We start from the raw sequence: 24,908 nt of genomic DNA, 5'->3' as shown, positions 1-24,908 counted from the left end.
AAAGGTCAAAAGCGAATGAATTATAAATAGAGTGACCACACAAGCCAGTTTTCCAGGAAGTCCTGATTCATGCTTATTGTTCCTAGGTAATTATTAATAGTGCCCTCTTTCACGCTCAGAAATGTCCTATATTAGGTGAGAAATTCTGGGGTCACCCTAGTTATAAACAAAGGATTGTGGGAGTTTTGAAAAAAATACATTTAATTCTGAAGGAAAAAATCATAAAAGCTTCAAGCAATAAGCATCTCTGAGGCAGTTGCTGAAAGACAAATGTGACAGTTGGAAAAGGCTGTTCCAAACAAGGTGAACAGCATAAGCACAGCGTGGAGAAAGCACGGGGCTCATGCAAATAACAGCAACCGTAGCTGCAGTGTGGTGTTCATGGAGCGCAGGGGGGTAGGACAGAAACAAGAACAGCAAGCCGCGCACACTCAGTTAGGACCTAACATCTCCTCCTACAGTAATGGGCTGATGTTTCACTTAGTTGGCTCTGGATGTCCCCTGAAATACCTGTAATGAGAGAGTACAACGTCAATGAGTGAAACATCGCTGAACCATCTTATCAAACCACCCGATAAGATGATAAGCATAAATGTTGACTGAAAAGGGCCACCACGGTCAAGAGAGCAGGGAACCGGGAGGTGGAAAGGGCACTTGTAACTTTGAGAGCAGACCTAAGTGGTTTCCCATGCAATTCTATCTGTCTGGGTCGGGAAGCAGGCTCCAGATGCTGTCTGGAAGATGAAAACCAAAGAGCTGAAGGTCTAGCCTGAAGGCAGGCTCAAAGGCAGGAAGGGAAAGAGAAAGATGAGCTGCGAGGTTGGAAGAGGAGGTGGAGAAGAGCAGGATCAGAATCCTGGGGAAAGGCTATTTCAAGTCCACATCCTTCCCTTAAAACAGTGCGGTCTGTCAGTGCGTCTCCTCACTCAACCTGCGGAACCCAGGGAGCAGGGGGCAGATACCCCCATGCGGTTGGCACACATGACTGACTGCACCCCTCCATGCCTCTGTCCGTCCTCCCCCCTGCTCTGTTCACGTGACAAATACAGATTTAGAGTTTTCATTTGCGGACGTGAGAAGCAGGTGACGATAAATTTTGCAAGCGGGCTGCTTAACTCTTTATTATACCACCTTTGAATTAGAAAATAGACTTATCTGCTTTAAAAAGCTTGACAGCGATCATCTCTATGTTGTACAGGGGAACTCTAGGACGAACTCTGCGTGTTTAACGGAAAGCGTACCAGGGCTGCTTCGTTTTCAAAAAGCACCATTCAACCTTCCAGCAATGCGTGCTGGCCTGTTACCCCGCTTTATATTACACCTGAGCATCAGGGGCTCTTCTCATCACCTTCATTACTTCTCAGGGAAGCCAAAGGACAGTACTTCTATTTAAAATCCAAAGTTGTTATTAGGGGTCTTACTCGAACAGGGTGGCAGTTTCGTTAGCAACTACTCAGTAGATCATTCGGCACTCAGCTCCAGGGGAACAGCCTGTCTGGCCTCAGAGCACAATCAGTGCATTAAAAACAAATACTACCTACTGTTGACACACCTCGGGCAGCTGTTAAATCCTAAGTGTAGGTTCTGCTACTTAAACAAAAATTCTTCGGAGGACCTTCATTCTGTTTGGTTTCAGGAAGGAAAATATTTCCCTTTGAATTTGTTGAGCCCAAACCAGAAATTCAAGTATAACATTTTATTACACTGAAGCTTTCTTGGTAATGGAGAAAACAGTTAACGGTCTTCAGCCCCCACCAATGCATAGCCAGAATTATCAGATCTCACTCACACTTGCCCCCAACACCACCAGTTTTTTTAATATGGAGTACTCGCACAACTTACAAACCAATGTAGTGCTGAAAACAGAGAAATATGCAAAATGAAAAACGTCCCGTTACCATATGTATAAAAAGCTGCATTATTTGAGGGAGCTGGTAGATTTACAGAGAAGGGAATATAACATAATTGTTCTACCAAAGGGATATTCTAGTACACTCCTACTAAAAAGCAGTCATTTTGAAAACATAATTTTTTGTAATATAATATCTATAGCATTTAGAAGAAATATTTCTTTTTGCCAGTTTGGGAAAAAAAAAAACCTTAATTGGCAAATAAATACACAGAACATGAATAGATCCTAGTATTGATAAATTATTTTCACACAAGAAGTGGTTTAAAAATTTAAGATTTGTTACCAGTTTTGCAAACAACATAGTACTGTTCCTTTTCCCTTTTCTAAAAATAAGCAACAGGACAAGTCAGTTCACTTCCAAGTCTGATTCTTGGCAGCACGTGCACTGGAGTCACCTGAGGAAGCTGGTGCCACATTCTGGCCCCCACCCAAGGGACTCTGGCTCCACACAGGGGTGATGTCTGGGAATGTGTCTGCTAACAAGACCCCTGGAGCTGTCCTGACATAGGTGGTCCAGAGACCACCCTTCGAGAAACATTATTCTGTATGTTCCCTATCCACACAGCTAATTGCCTCTCAATCTAATTACAGCCAATCTCAGCCACTCAGAACCATCACCAGCAATTAGGACCTGTCCAGGTTTGTATTACATGATTTCAAGACCTATGACACGAGCACTTCCTGAGCAAATGCAGGTGCAGCGGTCACAGAATGACCCGCCACATCTGTGTCCCTGGAGGCAGACGCGAGGGCAAAGTGGCAGCTTCTGCAGAGCTGTGACCAATGACTGCAGGCTGTGTCTCAGCGGGCCACAAGGCAGGGCTCCTAAAAGACACCAGGTGGGCCCTGACAGACTTGCCCGTGTTTGTGAGCCATTCTGGTGTCCTCTCCATGTGTGTTTATGAGTACTACGGTAAGGATGTGCACAGAGCCCTACGTGGGTAAAGACCCAGAGCTCTTGCAAGACTTTCTTATATCTGCTTGACATAGAAAATTTATCAATACTTGCATCAATAGGCAATGCTCTAGAATCATTTAGAATACCAAAAATAGGTTCTTTTAAACATCATTAGGACCCAGCAGTAACTCAAGTACATTAAAACAGCTGGGTTCCCATGGTAAGGCAGGTCTAGTGGGACTGAGGGTTAAGCACAGCAAAGGGTGTGCCATCAGGTCCCCACAGCCCGAGCTTCAGGGACTGTCTAAAAGCAAATATCAGTCCTACTCAAACAGAGCACAGAATTTAGTGCAGTTCTGTCTCAGACAGTATTCACTGAAATGAAATGTTCAAGGGAAAGCTAAAAAGAATGGTAATATTGTATCTATCTTCATATTTAATTAAAAAGATAGCTAACAATACTTCCAAGAGGGAGGTCATTCCTTGTTCAGCACAAGATTCCTCTGTGCAAAACTATTTTCAGAATGGCCAATAAAATAATTTGGCATATCAACACTTACAAAAGCTACCATTTCAGAAATGCTACTGACGCTTTAGCTAACAACTCTGAAGATGAAGTATAAATGACAATCCCACAGCTGGAAGCAGTCATAAAAGAATCAAGAACATCATCCACTGGCAAAGTCCAATCAAATCAACCACCTTCCTCTTCCCTCATTGTGCCCGGAGGCCCCCAAATGCCCTCAACAGAATGGTATCATAGGAAAAGGTTTATAGGAAGGAAAGTTCTCTGCGAGACCTTGTATATAATATCTCAAGGTTCAAGAGATCAGATAATCATTTTCTCCTGCACAGAGAAGAGCAGAGGAAAAAGGAAGGATGATGTCCTACAAAAAACTAACGGAGAGTACAAGATGTCAGCAGACTTAAAATAAGAACCTTACGCAGTTATTCACATTTAACAAGAACCACACAAAGGTGAGCCATGGGCAGATGGCTTGGTTTCCAGCCCAGTGAGTGCACATTTGGCTCTCTGGGCAGGATGAGGCAGTCAGCTCTGCCTATGAGCACACACGGAGTCTTCAAATGCACCTTTGGCTTTTCCTCCTTGGAAAAAGAATTACAAATTGGGCATCAAGACATCCGACAGTTCTCAGGCAACATTTACCACAGAGAGCTGCCTGTGCCTGCCTTAGAGCCCACCCACAATTTCATTTTCAATTAGCAGCTCCTCGAAAGGCAGTAATGAAAGCAGTTGCTAAAGAGCATTCAGATGTCACTGAAAGACTGCAAACCCAAACTGTAAATAGCACATTGTGAGTCGCCTGTCACCACCATCAACTCCCACGGGAATCTCGCAACATGTGGCTATCACAGCCATCTGCTCGGCTCCCCACCACCACCACTGCAAACCACACAGCCACCCACCCACTCCCACCTCCCACTCACTACCTGTCATGTGCAGGCTTGTGTGGAGACGGGAGGCTGTGAGCGGAGATTAGAATGCAGAACGCATGGAGGCTTGTTTCGCATTTTGCAACTAAGATCTGGCCACGTGCGGATAACATCGTATCATCGGAAAAGGGAAAAACTTAAAATTAAATGAACACAAAATGCAGTCTTAAATAAAGAAAGGAAGTCCTATCAGCCCCCAGCAACTATCAGAAGAGTGGTGTAAACGGAAAACACACTCCCTCGGTCTTTGATCACCCATACCATAGGAATTTATGGTGAACAGAGCTGAAAACCATTTCTCTGGCTTGATCCTTCTTACTCTTCTAACAATATGTAGGATTTAAAAAAACTTTTTTTCTTAATGTGTGTTTATTTTTGAGAGAGATTGGGCATGAGTAGGGGAGGGGCAGAGAGAAAGGGAGAAGCAGAATCCGAAACAAGGGCCAGGCTCTGAGCTGTCAGCACAGAGCCCGGCACGAGGCCCAAACTCACCGACCGAGCCACCCAGATGCCCCACGACATACAGAATTTAAATGAGCCTTAATAAAGTTCCATGCATACACACATATAACATATTCTTACTCTGGGATTTAGAGAGTACCACTCTTGTTTCTTTTTTTTTTTTCAATGGAGCCATTTCTATAGGTCTCAGGATCACTCAAGCATTTTTTAAATTGCATGCAGATCCTTTTCCAGTTCAGCCTGTCTTCTCTCTGTAGGTTTTGTTTTATGATGTGGTAGTCAATTTTCACCAAATTTTTAATTAAATATTATCTATGTCACTTGGGTTAAGATTTATTCCTGGCCACATCACTCCAAACATCTGTCTCACTGAGGTCAAATGATGCTTATTATCACTCTTACCAACATCCAGGACTGGTGGAATATATCCCAAACAACAAGCTAAGGAGACAGGAGACACAAAACCAGAATTCTAGATCTTAAAAAAAAAAAAAAAAAAACCTGTCGCTGTCTCCAAATGCCCAAATTAAAATAACAACCAAAACATTCATGTAACTTGCTACTGTGTTAGTCCCATGTTTTCCAAATACCTCCAATACAATACACACCTAATTCTGAACAGAGACAAGCCTGGATTGTGGGTTCCTCGAGATATTAAAATCTGACATCTTGGGGCGCCTGGGTGGCGCAGTCGGTTAGGCGTCCGACTTCAGCCAGGTCACGATCTCGCAGTCCGTGAGTTCGAGCCCTGCGTCAGGCTCTGGGCTGATGGCTCAGAGCCTGGAGCCTGTTTCCCATTCTGTGTCTCCCTCTCTCTCTGCCCCTCCCCCGTTCACGCTCTGTCTCTCTCTGTCCCAAAAATAAATAAACGTTGAAAAAGAAAAAATTTAAAAAAAATAAAAAATAAAATAAAAAATAAAAAAAATAAAATCTGACATCTTATCCTTATTTCGAGTTAATCAACATTCCAAGAGCAGTTATAAGCCAGTCTTTCTCCTCCCAACCTTTTACTAGCTGTTTTTATTCCTCTTTCTGTAGTTTAAGCAAAGGGGAAAAAAATAATGTGCAACTTAAATTCATCAGCAGGAAAAACAGAGGATTTTATTTACTATCTCAGTTTGTAACCTTCATGTGACAACACAATTTTTGAAAAAAGCAAATGAAACTCCAAGAACACACTGAACATGAAGGTCCCAAGTATGAAATAAAAATGGTTTAACTGCAGCTCAATGTCTTGACACTAGCTCAATGTACCTCCAGTCATTTAACCGCTATAACGAATGTACTTATGAAAGAGGACCTCACGAGGTTCACAGGTCTTTTCATTACCAAAGTATAATCCCTAATTGCATTAGTGTTTCAAATGTTCTGATTTCCAGAAATCTGTAGGCTCTTGAGTCAAGCTGGATAAATACCTGTGTGATTTCAGGCTGGATTTCTACCCAAAACTAATTAGCCGTCTTCCGAAATAGGACTTGAACTGGATCTGTTTAATCAAAGTTGCACGTTATAAATCCTCCTTTGCAAGTTAATTTCTACTAGTAACAATGTCACAAAGCAGTCATCACACAACCTGAGTCAGTCACACTGAAATAAAGGATCAGCTTCCGATAGCTAACGCTCTCATCGGGAACGAGCATGGGCAGAGACAGACCGCTCTAGCAGGATGGATGGAAGCACAGCTGATGGCTCGGTCACCTGGGCCCTTCTGTGCCACCAACACAGCCACCTTATTCCACATAAGGCCAACATGCAAAGGCAATACAAAAAGCAGATGCAACCACAACAGCTCTAACTTTAAAGACTGGGCACCGGGATCAGTCCCTCTTCTTCCTAGACATCAGAATACATTTTTGGTATCTACAGTGTCAGCTCTAAATTCTCCACATAGTCTGATTCCACCACACTAGATTTTCAAAGAGAGGACCCAACTTCCACTCCTTACAAGCACCCATATCAACTTGTATAAAGATTTTTAAACCACACAAGCCATTCTCGTCAGCAAAGTTAGAGTCTACCTGCTAGGCTCCTGAAATATTCCCAAATCCCTTTACTTCCCTCTCAAATGGTATCCTCCTGTGGCGAGAAGCAATCTCAGTAGGTTGCCTCTTTGTCTCAGAAGTCCCATCCTTAGCTGAACGCCTTTTTAGAAACTGAAATTCAGTTAGGAGGGAGACTCTGTGGTTTATTTTGATGATCCATTCTGGTATCTGTTTGTTGTAAGAGTTCATATGGCCTAAAAATTCCTCCTAGTTCATTTAAGCCTATTTCCTCTGGTTCAGTTCCTACTAGAGAGAGAAGAGGCAGGCTAATGGACTAAATGGAAGTTCAGGAACACCGATTCTGAGCCAAATCTGAGAGTTCTCCTAACTCCCATTAACTTTTCCTCATTGCTTCTCTATTTTTAAAACTCCTTTGCTCTCTGTGTTTTCAACTACAAAGTAGTAAAATTTTAAATCCTCTCCTGTGGTCTAGAAGTGAGATATACTGAAAGAAAACTCAACGCCCTGGGAAGAGTTACATTTTCCAAAAATGCTTCTGAGGAAGTCCTAAGTTGGCTAGAGGGTTTGGCCGTGGGTCACTTCATTGCGTCCCTTAGCAGTTTCACTGTGACTTAGTCTGGCAGGTAGAGAATCAGGCTCCTTACACAGACAACCTGGGCAGCCTCTGTTCTGGTTTACCAGTCCCAAGTCTAAGTAAAGAGGGGGACAAAAACTCTACCACACATCTTTACTAGTACTTTTTCAAAAGTACTAGTTAAAAATTAAAAGCTAAAACTGTTTAAATATAACGTCTGAATGTTCCCATCATGAGCAAATAGTTCTGTGCAGGATATATATAAGGCTAGGGGGTCAGAAAGACGTGCATTCTTTTGTAAAAGTTAATTTATTCCTCTTTTCCTTTTTAAAACCCCCTTTGGAAATTAAGGAGAATGTTCAAACCTGCCATATAAAAAGGTGCAGCCATTTTAAAAGACAGCTGCCAGCGCAGCATCCTCTACGTGAGTATGTGTTTATACTTAACAACATAATCCAACAAGTAAGTTCCACTGGGGTGGTTAAGTGCCAGTTAAAAAGCTTTCTTTTCCCAGTATGAGAAAATACCACAAGAATTGAGGTTTCATAATCAGGCAAGAGAAGGAAAAAGCAGCTTGATTTTAGAACTACGCATCTCTCTTATAAAAGTATATAATTGCACTCTCCTGGTAAAAAGATTAGTTGCCTTCAACGGATTCTCAGAAAAAAAAAAAAAAAATCTTATTATTTCCTCTCTATGAAGGAGTAACATCTTCCCATAATTACAGGAAAGCTGTGCATTAAGGTGCCTGCTCAGGAAGTACCATTTCCTAATAAGATGCAAACCTAATCCACTCTCACCAAGTCAAAAATAAAGACGAAATTCTCACCTCCTACGGCCCTCTTTCCTCTGTAGTTCTTCCGATTATAACTCCCTCAGTAAGAGGCACTAAGCAACAATCCATTAATTTTGAAATTCTCCTCAAGGACATTCTCATCTCAAGGCCCCCTCCCAGTTAAGATGGTCAGATTCAGCTACTTTATCTGGTAGGAGGCAAAGGCAAGGGAAAAAGTAACTGTGATGTGTCCACGCATCTAGCACAACAGGAAAGCAACGTCCAGTACCGTTAGCACAAGCTTTTGAGCATGTGCTGTGGCCCTTAAGCACCTGTGTGTGTCATCTTTTACCAATGATCACACAACAGAGAGCACCTGTCTGGGCAACACACACGTAGCCATGCCTCTGCCTCCCACTTTTCTCTCTTAAATGTCTTCACACAATTATCAACTAGAGACTCTGAACTGAAATACACTCAGACCTCCTGCAGTCTTCCTTTATAGACCTTGAAAACATTATGTGTCTCTGTGTTGTTCATCAATTTAAAGAACCACAGAACTCAGAGAGAGGAGCTTGAGAAATCACCTAGGCCAAACCCCTCACCTTCCAGCAACACACAGCGATTTGTTCAAGGTTTCGAAATAGTACATGTGATTCTAGGAAGACTACAATTGAAAAGTATTAGAGCTTTATTTCAGTTATCAACTTCTGCTTCCCTTCCTACTAGAAACACAACACTCAATTTGGGGAGTATATTTTGGCATCAACACTGAAGATAAGAAAAACACCACTTGTTTTGAAAACTCTTACATTGACCAGAAAGGTACGATTCATTCTTTCCTTCTCCATGATTCATAAGGAGTGAGTCAAAATAATTGCTTTTCAAATATTTTGCCTAAAAGAAGGATAGCTTTGATTTCAAGTGCCATTTTGTACCAGAAGGATGACCATTAGAACCAAAAGCTACCTGAATCTGAGACATACAAGTCCTGGCCTTCTTTGATGATCACACGAGGACAAGGGAGAAAGAAGAATTTTGAGCACAGAGAGTGGAAAAGTCAAATGAAGTCTGGGATTAGAGAGTCAAGGATGAGGAACCAGAGTTTACTGTAGACTCAGGATTAAATTGGTTTCTTGTCTGGAAGGTAGGAAGCCTTCCTCCAACCCTGTTGGGAGGGAGGGCCTGGGGGAGTGGTAGTGGTCACACTGCAGCCTCTCTCCAGCGGGAAGAATGACCTTTCTCACATACCTCATACAGAGAAGCGTGGGTTGGGAGCCACATATACCACAGGAATATCACCTTTTATAGACCCTAGCCCTTCCTCCCTCACTCCACTCTTTCCACAATTATTTTTAAAATAAAAAAAAGAAATCTTTATACAAATGTGGTTGCGTTCAAGCTTTCCAGCTCTTTCTCTGCCCTCTGAACTTGGTAGTTTATCATGTTTCTTCTTATGCCTTCATACACCATTTCTATAACCAAAGTCACTCCCTATGACTTAACTACTCACATAGTTCCTAGAAATACTTGTAAGACCCCCTCCAACCTGTGACCTGGAGTTCTCTTTCTCTTCATGCACAATCCTAATCTCAAACAAAGGAGGCAGAATATACAGGGAAAATAGAGCAATACAAAGAAATCTGGGTCTAAACCCTGGCTCATATCTCATTGTGAGAGCCCTGAGATAAGTCACTTTACCTCTTTGAGATCCAGTTTCCCCATCTGGAAAGTAAACATCTTATCACCCACTACCCGGGGTCATTGTGAGAATGACAGATCATACTCCCTTGTTAATGACTATAACATGGTATGCATCAAATAAATGTTAATAGTCACTATTACAACACCATTCTGGCATTTCATTTCAGGACACATATGTGCCTTCAGAAAACATTCCCTGTGTGTCAGATGTGGGGACGCTTCCCTGAGATCCTTCTGCATCCACGCTGACTGACATCCATCACTTTAGATGTTTTCTCGGCAATATACCTCTCTCATTACCCATCAGGCTGAACTGTGACCCCAGCTCTAATTGCAGAGGCTACATCATATTGAGCCTTTTGCTCTTTCCAATCTTTTCACTAAAAATCACCACCAAAAATTCACTCTTGATGCTTTAGAAGAATGATTTCCAAACTGGCCTGGCCGTTATCAAATAGGAAATTTCTAAGACCACCAAGTTCTGTGCCTTGCCCCCTAGAGATTAGGTCCTAAGGAGGGGCCAGAAGTGTGTGTTTACTAACACTCATAATATGATTCTAATGATCTGTGAAGCTTTGGAACCACTGTTTTATAAGATCCCGGATTTCTCCCTCTGCAAAGAAACATCTGCAAACTGGAAATTACCTGTTTGGCTTCTAATTAGCAGCACCTGCTCTGTGAACCACATTCCCTTCCTCTGCTTCCTTCAAATGATAGTCAATCCCACCCAGTGGTCCCGCCAAAAACAAACAAAACACACCCAGGACACAGGTAACTCAGCTGGCACTAAAGCCTCTGGATTTGTGCAGAAAAAAATGCTATAAACAGCTTCGTTTCTCATTATTAATCTATCTCATGTGGGGATTTCCACAGGCAGAAAGGCTCCCCAAATGCCAAGAGCTATATTTTCTCGTGGATCACTGAAACCTAATTATTAACAGACCAGTAGGCCCTATCACCAGACTTTCATACAATCAGCAGATCACAAAGACAGTCCTGAATTATGGACTATGAGAACAGCTGAAGAACTGAAAGGCAAATTCGTTTCTTCGCCACTGCTCTCCCACATGCCACAATACTTGAGCTGCTCTGGAAAGCAGAAATCTGATGCAAGGCACTGCCTGCGTGTGGACAAACATTTTTAACACCTCAGAACTTTGAAATCCACAATGTATGTGATCACACCTGCCCATTCCATTGGTCTCAATTATGAAGATCTCTGCCCTGCCAGCCAGTCTGCCCCACACACCAGTAGCACCAGCATCAAGCTTTGTTGCAGTGAACACATCTGACGACAAGGATACCAACGCTGAAGTTTCAAAAGTAATAAAAACTCTGAGCTTGGCTTGTTTACACAACTCTGAGGGGCAACCCTCCAGCAGCCCAATGAGGACGTCTTCTCCACCTGTCAGGAAGAACCACAGAGGGGCAGGTATCTGAAGCAGGGATCTTCTAGCCACAGAAAAGGACAAACCCACACTTCCTCACCTGTCTGAGTCCCTTCGGCATCTTCTTCCTCTTCCCAAGGTGCTGGCAGAGGTTGCGGTCATTCTCTCGGTCTGAGCTGTAATGATGTGGGTGGCTGAGTCTACTCTTCTTAGAATGAAAGGCCAGGCCGTTAGTAAGTGCTTCTCGTTTCTTCTTGGTCAGAGGGGTCTGGCGTTTCTCCACACGTTCCTGAGGCTTAAGTGCTACATCTTTCTATAGAAAAGAAGAGAGGGAAAGGGAAATGATGGTTACACAGGTGTCTAAGGTCACATCCAAAACACAGGCTAAATGGGGTTATAAGAAGGGAGAGGAGAAAGCAGGAAAGCAGGATATGAGAATACCTAAAACTGAGAAACATGGCTCTCAATTTTTCTGAATCCCTAATGCCACCACAAATAGAACCTTTCTATTCCGGTTGGGCAGAAAAGTCAACAAAGCACAAAGCATCTGTCCATTAGAAGTGATTTCACTGCTTAGTGGCTTTCAGTGTGATTCTCAGCTAGGTCCAGCACACAATGACATTCCCCAAGGAGGCTCAATACACTCACTTTCCAAGTAGGTACGTCAATTATGTTTCAGAAAAGAAGTACTAAGTGCATGCGTGATTAAAAAAAAAAAAAAAAGACTGACTATACCAGGCCAGGTGGACATGAGCCAGCAAGAAAGAAACTATCAATTCATATGATTAAAATGTTTCCTTAATGCATTATATATTTTTACCACAAGTTCCTCTGAGCATCCTTAATTCCCAGTTCTCTGCAAAATGTAACAACAATATTATCACCAAGATCTACAGCAACTTTTCATTTATTGTTGTGTGTGGTTGGGCGGGGCGGGTAGGAAGGGTAGGAGAAGGGTAATGGATGTCCTGGAATAGGAAGCAGCATCTGTAGAGCCTAGAGGCGGGCATTTGAAGCTATGAGATCTGGGCCTGCAGACAGCTCAGAATCTACTGAAATACTAAAAGACCTGGGTCCACGGCCTGACACTGCCATTATTCCTTAGGACACTTGAAGTACTCCACTGGTAGGACATGAGTGAATGTCCTTTGAACCCTGAGAAATGTTGTACACATTAAGCACTGAAATTAAAAGAGATTTAGCATTCAGTCACTTGTAAATGAGTAGACATGATCCTATTTACACAACAATGCTCCTTCACGGAGCCTCACCTCCTATACAAATAAATTGTTTCCATGGTCCTAAACAAATGTACATTAAAACAAACAATAACTAAAAGGGAAGTTTCCCTTTACCTTCTCCTTAAAAATACCTCTCTCTCTCTCTTCCCCTTCCCTTCTCCCACCTCCCCTACCCCTTCCTCCTCTCTCCTCCTTTACAGTCTTCTGTCCCTGGGGAGTTCTCTATCCTACTGCTTCCCAATATCCAGCATTGCCCATTTGACATACACGCTGTTCCTCAAGCTCTTTCCCCAGATCAGCCAGGGCTGATACTAATAAGTACGGAACCTGGGACCTTTACATCTGCCTCAAAGCCCTACGGTCCACACACACACCCATTTCCTAAAGGACTCTTACCAGGGCTGCCCATTCAGGAAGACCTTTCTTATAATGCAAAGTGCTGTTCTCAAGCCATCACACATTCAACAAGTATTCTGTGTGCACCCAGTCCATACCAAGTACAAACTTAGCATTGTCCTAGAGGCACTGGGTAAACAATCCTGTGTGGAAAAAATCCCCACCTCATGGAGCTTAAAATTTAGGGACAAATACTAATCAAATCACACAAATATTTCACTGCAAACTGAACTACCTGCTCTAAAGGAAAGAAAAAAGGAGCTAAAATTGGGGGAAATGGTCTCATCCAGCAGAGTAGCAGAGTGGGTTGGTGCTGAGGAGATGACTACCATTTGACCTAGTTCTGAAAGTCTGAGCAGAGAGAACAGCTTATGCCAAGGCCCTGAGGCAGCTGGCAGCATGACCCCTTAAAAGAATCAGGGCACAGACTAAGTTACCATTCATCTCAGTAACCCCAATGCTTCACATAGAGAGTCAGGCAAATAACAGGTGGTATATATGTTCATGTTTGCTAGATAAATAAGTGAGACAACTGGTTAAACTATCCAAACCTATTAAGCCACAACAGTGAGTTAACAACACCCCAAGCTGGCACTACCACAGAGTGAAGCAAACTAGAAAAGTTCACTGAAACAGGAAACCAAGGAACCTAGCAGGCATCGCTGAAACAAGATCACAGCAAACAGCAAGAAACCCCAGAAGGGGTAAAAGGCCTTATCCCTGGAGCAAGAAGACATCAAAAATACCAATCTCATAAGGCAAATGAGTGGCTTCTGGTCTAACTTCTAGCTGCTGTCAGTGCAGATGATTTACCCTCTGCCATTGAAGAGGCAGCTCTCCTGGCCAACGAGGATGTGGTGGTCAGTGTTTAGGGGACAAGTTGGGATCGAAGTGATCACATGGGTATTGATTCCACAGTCTCAGAACCTTGTACACTATGCCTAACACATGGTAAGTGTTCAATAAATGTCTGCTGTATTTATTCCTTTCTCCAGCTTCCACTACCACAGTCAGCTATGTCAGACATCTGCTCAGCTCAAACTACGCTGCGTTTAACATCACATGCAACCAAAACAGTCAGTTATCATGAAAAGATACTCAGGAATGATGCAATGCTAGCAGAAGCAGCCAGGTGAGTTGCATCGTGGACTGCTTCTAAGCAATGTGCTCAGTGGTACTATTTCTGCTAAGAGTAATGTAGCAACTCCCCACAGGGGTTAAAAAAAAAAAAAAAAAAAAAAACACTCCTCTCTTTGTCACACAACTCACCTACTGCCCACATTATATGCATGTAGAGTATCAGATTAATAAACAAATGATACTTAATAATGTATCAACTGCGCTTTTAAAAAAATTACGCCATTCTCTTTGGAGACCAAATCTCCTTTCATAGGGAAGGTGCTCCAAAGTATATTGAAAATTATGTGCAATTCCATACAAATGTGAATTAATATTTATGAGAGTATGGTATAATTTTTTCCAAATCCATTTTATTTTCATGTAGCATATTAATCAAGGCATTCTCACCGCACCACAGAATAGCTACACAGAGCAAATGGACCCCATGCCGTGACATTAGCTTGTAAGAGACCTGCCGAAGTCTTAGCAGCAGCAAGTACAATCATCTTAGTTCCAATTAATATTGAGATTTTCAACTCTGGAGGGTGTTGGTGGGGGAAGAGGAGGAGAGAAAGGATCAAAGTGTGTGTAAAGGTGGTGGTTTAAGAGGTAAGAAATCAAGAGTCTTTAAAAGGTTTTTATTATATAAGCAGTTTGTATTTCCAAAGATGAGAAATTACCTTTATTCTCTCAAAGATATCATTTTATTTAAAAATTGCTGCATAGACACTTTGGTATAATTCTTGAATAAACCAGGCTGCTGTTTATTCTTTCCCTCTGTAAACATTTACTGGCTACTTACCATGTATAAAGTAAAATAATCATGTAATGTCTCACTGAATGTCTTGGACGAAAAATGACAAAAAAATGTCTACTATGAGCGACAAGAATCAAAGACAAAAAGACTGATTATAAATTACTCACCTTACAACATTCTGAAGAGCTATGCACATGATTATATGCGTGTGTATGTGTGCATATATCCATTCACCAACAAACTATGAGCAACTAATTTAAGAATTTCCTGAAAGAAACCTGGGTGGTCTACAAAGCACCGCTACGATGTGGGAATGAAACTGTGTGGTTTATAGAATAAATCTTTACCCTCAACGAATGATGACTTTCAAAGGCCAGTCGGCTCACTTGTCTACCACGATGCAGGCTAGCAATTCCCAGAGAAAATTAGTGTCCATCCAAATGACCTGCAGTGCTTTTGGAAAACAAGGTGACTGTGCCCCCTACTTGGCAGAGGAAGCATTTAGCAGACAAACACTGGGAGGGAGAGTAGGGAGGTCGGAAGAATAAGGAAGATGTCTGGAAGAAAATGTTTTAAGGCATTCATTCGACAATCAGGGAAGCAAGCAAGAAAGCCAGCCAGCCAACAACAGAAGGCTGGCTAGGAAGTAAAAAGATTTAGACATATTTGCTGGCAATCGAGGGGCTAAGCACACAAGCCACGCATAACAGATGGGAATAGGTTTCATGAGTAGTTGAAATTATGTGATTTTTAGGTCATTGGCGATGGAGGGGAGGGTCACAGTGGCACACACGCGGGGAGGCTCAGGAGACTGACTATTTCCTTCAACACCCAGGCTTCCACAAAACAGGTGATCTTGCTCTTGACTTTCCCTGCTCTCAAATTATAATCTCTCACCAAAGGCTTCTTCTGCCACTCCTGAATTTCAAAATGAGATGGTTCAGTGTTGTGCAGACTAGGGGAGAGCGACAAACTGCAGATGAAGCACTGTCTCAGCGGCGGGGCTGCATTTGCTGATTACAGATGAAGCCAGAGACAATAGAAAATGAGGGCACAATTTGCCTGCCTTGCATGAAATGGGTTTTAGAAAGAGAGTCTCCATCTGATTTTTCCAACCAAACTAATCTGAGAGCAGCCTATCACTTACAAAGCATCTGTGGCATGTGTGTCTGCACAAGCCCATGTGTATGTAATGTGGGAAAGAGGGGTACAGCGGAAACAGCCTCTTCTGTAAGCTATCTGATCTCAGGGACTTGCAAAGAAATAACAAAGAAGCCAGGGGAAGGAAGTAAGAAAAAGCACCTCGGCCTGTCACCATCAAAGAGCGTTCCCGGCTGTGTTCTGTCATTTTGGTTTGTCAAGTCCTTTGTTGGCTTTCTGTATTGCATTTGCACTTATTTTCGAATGGTTTTACGAACACTGATTCCATCTCTTCCCTTAAGTGCAAATGAAGTGAGAGTGTTTATAGCGATTGTAAGAAGTGAAAAACTAGAAAGAAACAAAACATACAGCTCTTTCAAAACTTAACTCTGTCCGGACATGGTGACACTAGCCCCTACTCTAGCCTTCTGAACACACCTTCAGGAACTGAACTTTTTAGTAAGGAGACTGTGTGTGTAGGAATTTACAAACAAAATAACCAATACAGCATTCAAAAACAATTCCAAGTTCATGGGGCACCTGGGTGGCTCAGTCGGCTAAGCGTCCAATCTTGGCTCAGGTCATGATTCCAGGTTCGTGGGTTCAGGCCCCACATCGGGATCTGTGCTGACAGAACCTGCTTCAGATTCTGTGTCTCCCTCTCTCTCTGCCCCTCCCCTGCTCGTACTCTGAGAGAGAGTACTCCTCTCTCAAAAATAAATAAACATTTAAAAACTTTTTTTTTGAAATAATTCCTAATTAAAAAAAAAGAAACCTACTCTGTACCAGACACTTTGCCACCCATTAGAAATACATAAGAAAGGATCCCTGAACTTAGGCTGTTTAGTGGGGGTGCAGGAGACAAATCAACAAGCTATCACAGGAAAGCAGGTTAGGAGAGGAATAACTAAGGGACCCAACACTTCCGCCTTTCACACTGCCTTACAGTAACTGTAATCCTGTACTGGCATGAAAACAGAAAAACAGACCGATGGAACACAACAGAGTATGGGAATAGACCCACATATAACTGGACAACTGGTTTTCAGCAAAAACACAAAAACAATTCTGTGGAGAAATGCTGATGGGACAAGTAGTGTGTGTGTGTGTGTGTGTGTGTGTGTGTGTGAGTGTGTGTGTGTACTCGTGTCTATATATGCAAAAAATTTATTTTGATTCAGGGCATCCTGGCTGGCTTGGTTTGTGGAACACGTGACTCTTAACCTCAGGATTCTGAGTTCAAGCCCCACACTGGGTGTGGAGCTTACTTAAAATAATGACGACGACAACAACAACAACAACAACAACAACAACAACAATAATTCTGATTCACATCTCAGTCTAATTAGAAAAATTAAGTAAAAATGTGTCATAAACCTAAGTGTAAAATCTAAACTATACAACTTTTTTTTTTTCTTTTAAATGTTTATTTATTTTAGAAAGAGAGAAAGACAGAGTGTGAGTGGGGCAGGGGCAGAGAAACAGGGAGACACAGAATCCGAAGTGGGCTCCAGACTCTGAGCTGTCAGCACAAAGCCCGACACGCGGCTGGAACTCATGGACTGTGAGATCGTGACCTGAGCTGAAGTTGGACACTCAACCGACTGAGCCACCCAGGTGCCACAAGAACTACACAACTTCTAAAAGAAAACAGAGGGGAAAACTTGTGTGACTTAGGTTAAGCAAAGATTTCTTAGACATGATGCCAAAAGCACAATCCATAAAAGAATAAAGTGATAAATTACACCTCATCAAAGATTAAAACTCCTGCTCTTCAAAAGACACTGTTAAGAAAATGAAGAGACAAATCACAGAATGGAAAACTATCTGCCAAGTATATATATCTGAGAAAAGTTTTGTATCCAAAATATATTTTTAAAGTTCTCAAAACTACATAAAAAGTGTGGCACCTGCGTGGCTCAGTCAGTTAAGTGTCCAACTCTTGATTTTGGTTCAGGACATGATCTCACGGTCTTGAGATCAAGCCCCATGTCGGGCTCTGCAGGGAGCCTACTTGGGATTCTCTCTCTCCCTCTCCCTCTCTCTCTCTGGCATTCCCCCACCCATTCTCTCTCTCTCTCTCTCTCTCTCTCTCTCTCTCTCTCACACACACACACACACACACACACACACAAAACAAATAAGTAAACATTTTTTTAAACCTACATTAAAAGAAAACAAACCCAGTTTTTTAAATGGGTTTTTGTTTAAAGATTTGAGCAGTTAACTAAAGAAGACATATGGGTGGCAAGTAAAAGATGTGAAAATATGCTTAACATCCAACAGTCATCAGAGAAATGCAAACTAAAACCACAATGAGATGCCACTAGCTACATATCAGAATGGCTAAAACAAAAAACAGTCATCACACCAAGTGCTGGCAAGGATGTGGAGGAACATTCAAACACTAACGGGAAGAGTGAAAAATGGTACTGCCACTTTGGAAAAACAGTTTGGATGCTTCTTTAAAAGTTCAAAGTATACCTACCATATGATCTAACCATTCTATGCCTAGGTATTTTCCCAAAAACATCAAAGCACGTGTCCACAAAAAGATCTGCACATAAGTGTTCCTACCAGCTTTTTACAGCCTAAAATTGGAAACAACTCAAATGTACGTCAACAGGTGAATACACTGTGACATAACCATTCAGTGGAATATTACCCAGCAACAAAAAAGTAGCCTCCTGATACATGACAACTTGAATAAATCTCAAAATAATTATGCTCCGTAAAAGAGATGAGTCACAAAAGAATACATTTTGTTCGATTCCATTTACATAAAATTTTAAAAAATGTGGCTCCCTGGGAGGGAGGGGCAGGAAGAGGTTATAGAGGAACATGAGGAAACATTTGGATGGATAAACCTACTCATGGTCTTGATTACGGCGATACTTTCACGATTATACACAGTATGTCTTATGTAATATCAATAGATACATGTACATGCTTAATATTCACGTGAAAACTTATCACATTTTACACTTTTAATCCATGCAGTTTACTGGTATGTGAATCATATCTCAATAAAGCTGTTGAAAAAGAAATGGCAACCCTTGCCATCACACAGCTGGCGTGTCACCACCACCAGTAACTGGATTGCATTCAACATCCATCCAAAGGTCATCTTTCAGATTCCTGAAACAAAGGGATGACCACACTGGAAGGTCTGGCCTTCGCCCAGAATGTGGCCATGAAGTTTCCAGTGGAGAAGACTCAGCTGTGGACATTAATGCCTCGTGCCATCGTCACATCATTTTCAGTGACAAGGTGGAGTCCACATTGTGTCTTCTTTCTTCACTTCTATCAGTCAATTAACTCTCAGTCATTCACAGGCTAACCTTTGGTAAAGTCTTCCTAGCTTTCTTTCAAGTACTCTGGTTAGCTGTCTGGCCACAACCTGTCTCATGAACACTTCAATCAAAAAGCAAAGAAAGAAAACATAAACACATTTCTAATGTTCCTACATGTAAAAAAAAATTTGAGGCAGCTTATCAAAATATATTTAATACATGATGGCACACAGGACATACGGGAATCCAAATGGAGAGAGGAAAACGAGTTAAAAAAAAAAAAAAAAAGATCAAGTATAGAAAAATTCAGTATATAAAAACACCTATCAAAGGTACAGTGCCATGGTCAGAAGTGACAAGTAAAAAGGAAAAAATAAAAATAAATAAAAATAAACAACCCAGCCTCTTGAGAAGCTTTCCTAAATTCAGTTACAGGATGAGATCACAACCACCAGCTTAAGTGAGATTTTTGCACACTCTGTGAATTGAAAACGTCCCAGCAGCCTCTCATTCCCAGAGATAATTGAGAGTTGGCTGCTGTTAGACCTTAACACTCTCAAAGTGGTTGAGTCCCTGGCAACTAGATGCTATTGCTTAAAACAGTTTAGGCTCTTAGCCCTGAAGGATTCCTAAAATTGGATTACAGTCCCTCCAGATAATCTGAGAAATACAGCATGACGAAAAGGAAACCTTTAAAAAAAATTTTTTTTAACTCCTCCATAACAGCAACATTCTGAAAGCTGAGCACAGCATGACTGAGGCAGAAAATCTCATCAGAGAAGGCTTAAGGGCGATAACGTACACAAAGAGTGAGTCCAAAAAGGGGAAGGGAACCACACAACAGAGGAGAGTATAATAGAAGCCAGAAGAGGAAGCAGGCACGCAATCCTCAGGCCTTTCCATGGGCAGGAGCCTGGTTTGCTACCTCAAGAGAGGCAGGCAGAACAACAACAAGCAAATTGCTGTTGGTTTTTTATCCACTCTGGTCACACGCACATTTGAGAGGATTTATAATTTTAATGCTGTATATAATTCTTTTAAATAGGCATTATGCATTTTTTTGACTAGGCATTCCATGCAAAAAATGGGGAAGGGTTAATTAATGTTCTTGTTGCATGTGACAAAATAATTAAATTAGTAATTGGGGCCTCCCTGAAATACAAACTAAGGTTTGGCTCCACAGGGACGGTGGCTATGACTCCTTCATCATCCCTGAATTCCCTGCAGAGAACACAGTTCAAAGCACACAACAGTTGGGTTTCGAACAAATGAATTAGAGAAATGAGGACACCATGAATGTTTCTCTCATTCCACAGAATATCCCACCAGCCTATGAATCCTACTACTCCTCTTGCCAGGTAAAAACTTCCCAACGTATTATTTAATGATACCCCCCCAGCACGTCGTGATGAGACCATCACCATACCCCTATAATAAAAAGGGGTTGAGCAGATGCCTCAAGAGATCACGCAGATGACCTTATAAGTCCGAGAGAAGACAAAACAACAAAGCGGACCGACTGGGAAAATGTCACGTCCTACATTCCTTTTTGTGGCTTCATATCAAGGCCAAACGACCATTTACCGGGTCTTATTACCTCCTACTTTTAGAAAAGTCAAGTGGTGGATACTATTATCCAGATATTCCATACGAGGATGCTGACTGCCAGTGAAAACTTCTTCATATCCAGATACTGACCCAAAATGGTAATAATGTTCCCAAATTCTCCTCCCCAGGAGGAGTTCCCCTCACACACTACTCCATCTTTATTTTAAATGACCAATGTCTCTAGAAATACTCAGCAATTAGCTTTCTGATTCTGTTGTAGTTATTGTCAGCTGTATGCGTACGGTGGTTACTTCCCAGTCCTGGAGGAGTCCTGGAATCAACAGGTATTCCAGCTTTGGTGTGGGAACATGACCTTCTCTGGGCTTGCATTACCATTATATAGAGAAAAGCAGAGGAGAGGATTACAGGCTAGAAATCCAACTTACAACACAGATGGGTATCTGGCCCTACGTGGATCTTTCATTTACTTACAGACAGACACAATGTATCCATTCATTTCACTTTTCTAGCAAGACTGAAATGAAATTAACCTCAGAAGAAATAGAAAGCAAAATAAAGATTGGGATTCTAAGCCATGGAAGGGTCCTGCCTATTCCTCTCTGCCATGCTATACCAATTCTGATCCTCACTCTTCCCCTACATCTTCCCCAGAAGAGAAAAAACAAATTCCTGGTGGGATACCAGAATCTTAGGGGACACAAGGGGAGACCACTAATATCTAGCTCTGGTTTTATAAGTCAAATCTAAAAGAACAAAATAAAGCAAAAAGTCACATCTGCATTAATAGACAGCAGAGGACACCTCGGTATTTGCTTTAGTTTAGGGCTGGCCGTGCTGTCATAGAAGCAGGGGGGTAGCTGGAAGCGGGGAGCGGGGAACCACTTAGAGAGGCCCATTTAGGAAAAAAAATCACACACACATGCGTGCGCACACAAAGAAGGCATATTCTGTCCACTCAGCAGACAGGAAACAATTTTATGAAAGGTAATTTAATGTTTAGGACTATTCAGTGACAGGAAAAGCCACTTCTGGCAAAATTCATGTTATGCAGTTCTGAATACAAATACAGTTTCGTACAGCATATCGGGAAGGGTATGTGGATGAGAGACAGTCCCTTTATGGCTCAAGTTTGGTTCAGATAGGTTTCTGGAGAACGATGAAATCATTATTACTTGAGTAATAATCTGTTCCTTTCTCCCAACTTCCCAGAAACTGTAGTCAACTTCCCATTGGAGATGAGCAGGCATTCCTTCATTTACAGAGAAGTGATCCAGAGAAGCAACATGTACATGTGCACATAACCCTTCCCACACTCCAGTAATAACTGTTACACCTTTTTTCAAACTAATTTTAATTGGCTTCTCAAGGGGCAGGAACCAATCTACTCCAAAATCTATAAATTTAGGGTCCTCCATGGGAAAATCTCTTAGGTTCCATCAACCTCTCTAATGTTATCATCCTGGCAGGCTATTTGAGCACATATAAAATGTTCAACAAACGTAGCTTAGAGTTCACTGATGCAGTTGAGGTTTTTCTCCCACAAAGTATTTTCATTTTCTAAAGGAGGAAGCTGAGGGCTGGTAAAGCCCACTCTCACTCCCTAACACCAGGTCATTATAACCTTATTTGCGTCAGGGTTATGACCTTTTTGTTTGAAGAAAATTTTATATTACAGTTTAGTGTTATCTCATTATACAATCCTTCTCCTCACCTCCACTTCCCCTCCAAATCATAATTGGAGAAAGGCTATACCTCTTATGTCAAATATGTGAACTCTTTCAGAAGTATTCAAATCAGCAATAAAAAAAATCTAGACAGAAATAAAAGCTTTGGCGCTTTCTCTAAAACTGACAATCTTTACCGTTTTATTTCAGGGGTGAAAAGTGACAGAGAATGACACCTTTCTGACCTTAAAAAAAATACGAAGCTACACAAACATTCCAGACCCTGAATCCCACATGTTCTGCCTGTGTGGGTAAATAAATATTGGTGGATAATGATAACTGCTATAAATACCCACAGGTGAAAAATGTGGGACTCCTGTTTAGCACATACTGCAAATGCTCTGTCACTAAATAAGACACTTATATGGGTTTCATGGAAAATTTCCCAAGTCTTGGAGCTTGTTCACACAGTGCCAGTCTATGACTCTGCACACACTCCCTCTCTCATCACCCCTGGTCTTCTATTTCCAGTTTTATCCAGAAAGGTTTTCTTTGCTTTAGCATCACATGGGTAAAAATAAAAAAGAACTATGCAGGTATGCACAGAACCTAGGAAAGGGCTTGAGATGGACCCACTGACCTGAGACGCAGACTAAATAAACTCTAGCTATTTCTGCAATGAGAAGAAAGAAGACCCTACAATTACAGTTGAAGGAAGAAAAGAAACTGTCCTTTCCATGGGCTATGACACTGACCTGAGAGATGAAGGGTTAGTGTCCATCCGCATAAGGGAATCAGATGCTAATTCTGAGGCAATTCTGTCATGCAAAGATGGTCAGACTTTTATCCAGCTTCTTGAACAAGCCACATGCTTGTCACTGTAAGAAAGCTTCCTATAGATAGATATAGTGATGTTTAGGTACTTATTGGGTCTATCAGATTTGATAATGGAATCAATCTCTTCCTTTAGAAGCTGTGGGTTAATAGCAAAGTTTATTAAACTGCAGGCAGTCATTCAGAAAAGATCAATAGAGACATGATTACAGAGTAACCAGAGGATTAAACATGAGATTTATCACAAAATTAAACTGAATTAAATGTTCTCTGATAGCACTTGAAATGCTGTCGATACCTTTAACTCATAATCTAGGCTTTCTGTGTTTCCCTAATAGGCAATAGGGATGTCTGATTTGAGGAGATGACTGCTATATAAAAAGATAAGCCATGGAGATTTGCTGAAAGCACTGAGAGTCTCTTCTGAAAATGTTCCCCCATTTTTACGAAGCAGCATTTAATTTATCTCTAAGAGGGGCGCCTGGGTGGCTCAGTCGGTTAAGCGTCCGACTTCGGCTCAGGTCACGATCTCGTGGTCCGCGAGTTCGAGCCCCGCGTCAGGCTCTGGGCTGATGGCTCAGAGCCTGGAGCTTGCTTCCGACTCTGTGTCTCCCTCTCTCTCTATCCCTCCCCCGTTCATGCTGTGTCTCTCTCTGTCTCAAAAATAAAATAAACGTTAAAAAAAAAAATTTAATTTATCTCTAAGAGCTGACCATAGTGAACTCAGCAGAGTTTTGAGTTACCAAGTGCATACCCCACTCGGTCCATCCCTAACACGTGCCTGTACACGCTCACAGGCATATAAGATCATATAAGTTCAGTCTGCAGATGACACACTTTAAACAATTTCCTTCTCTTCTCTCACTGCGGTGACACACTGTGGTGTGACGCTGGCCCTTGGGCCCATGAGGGAAAGGAGCTGGAAAACATCATCTGATTGTAGGAAAATCAACCTTTCCTCATCCCGGGAGGATTTCTTGATGCCACCACAAGCTCAGCAAATTACATTCATAAAGGTGAAATCCCCATCACAGCCTATGAAAGGGGAGCACAGCTAAACAAACTAGCAACGGCAGATACACTGGGAATCGGTGCAGGAGTCAATATACATGATGGCTGTTAAAACTGACATCAATACCACAGTGAGAGAGAACAGCTCCGTAGGACCTGAAATGATAAAGGCCAGGCCTGCTGTGTGAGCTCAGGAGGGTGTGCGCATGAGCAGATGGGCTGGTAGAGAAATCAGTCTTGGGGCCAAAAACCGAGCCTGTGGTTTTAAGCTATACCTTAAATGGCAGCGTCTTTGAGGGAGACTTCCTCTTTTCCCTTGTCCGGTTGCTATAATATTGTGAGTATATTTCATCCCACAGATGGCATCGCCCTGCCCTGATAAGCAAGCAGCAGGCTCTGGTGATTTCAGCAGTAATCCAATATGGCAGCTCTTTTGTAAAAGGGGGTAGAGCTGGGATGGACACAAGATGCTGAGGCTGATTTTATCATCCCCTCGTCAGCAAACGAGTTTACACCAGAGCAACCACGTTTCTCTCAGCAGTTACCCAACCTTACAACAGTGCCCTGGGTAGTCCCAAACGCTTCTCAATTCCTCAGGGAACAAGAAGGCCACCTTGCCTGCTGAAAAAGGGACTCTGCACCCCACCCTAAAAGCTAAGGCTGCTTTTAAGGACACAAAGCCAACATTTTTATGTTCGGACTCCTTTACTGAT

At 42.0% G+C, this 24,908-nt stretch overlaps 1 protein-coding gene across 6 annotated transcripts in view; it reads right to left on the bottom strand.

Annotated features, from left to right (window-relative positions):
• The window catches only part of AUTS2 (activator of transcription and developmental regulator AUTS2), a 1,121,759-nt gene that overhangs the window by 833,564 nt on the left and 263,287 nt on the right, over positions 1-24,908 (bottom strand). For all 6 annotated transcript variants that reach the window (XM_045461461.1, XM_045461460.1, XM_045461463.1 and 3 more), the window contains exon 2: positions 11,272-11,484. In XM_045461461.1, the coding sequence (XP_045317417.1) occupies positions 11,272-11,484 (213 nt within the window). The remainder of the gene's footprint in view (positions 1-11,271; positions 11,485-24,908) is intronic.

The sequence above is a fragment of the Leopardus geoffroyi genome, chromosome E3, assembly GCF_018350155.1.
Source record: "Leopardus geoffroyi isolate Oge1 chromosome E3, O.geoffroyi_Oge1_pat1.0, whole genome shotgun sequence".
Taxonomy (NCBI): Eukaryota; Metazoa; Chordata; class Mammalia; order Carnivora; family Felidae; genus Leopardus; species Leopardus geoffroyi.
Note: the sequence above shows the minus strand (reverse complement) of the source record. Positions and strands in the feature narration are given on the sequence as shown.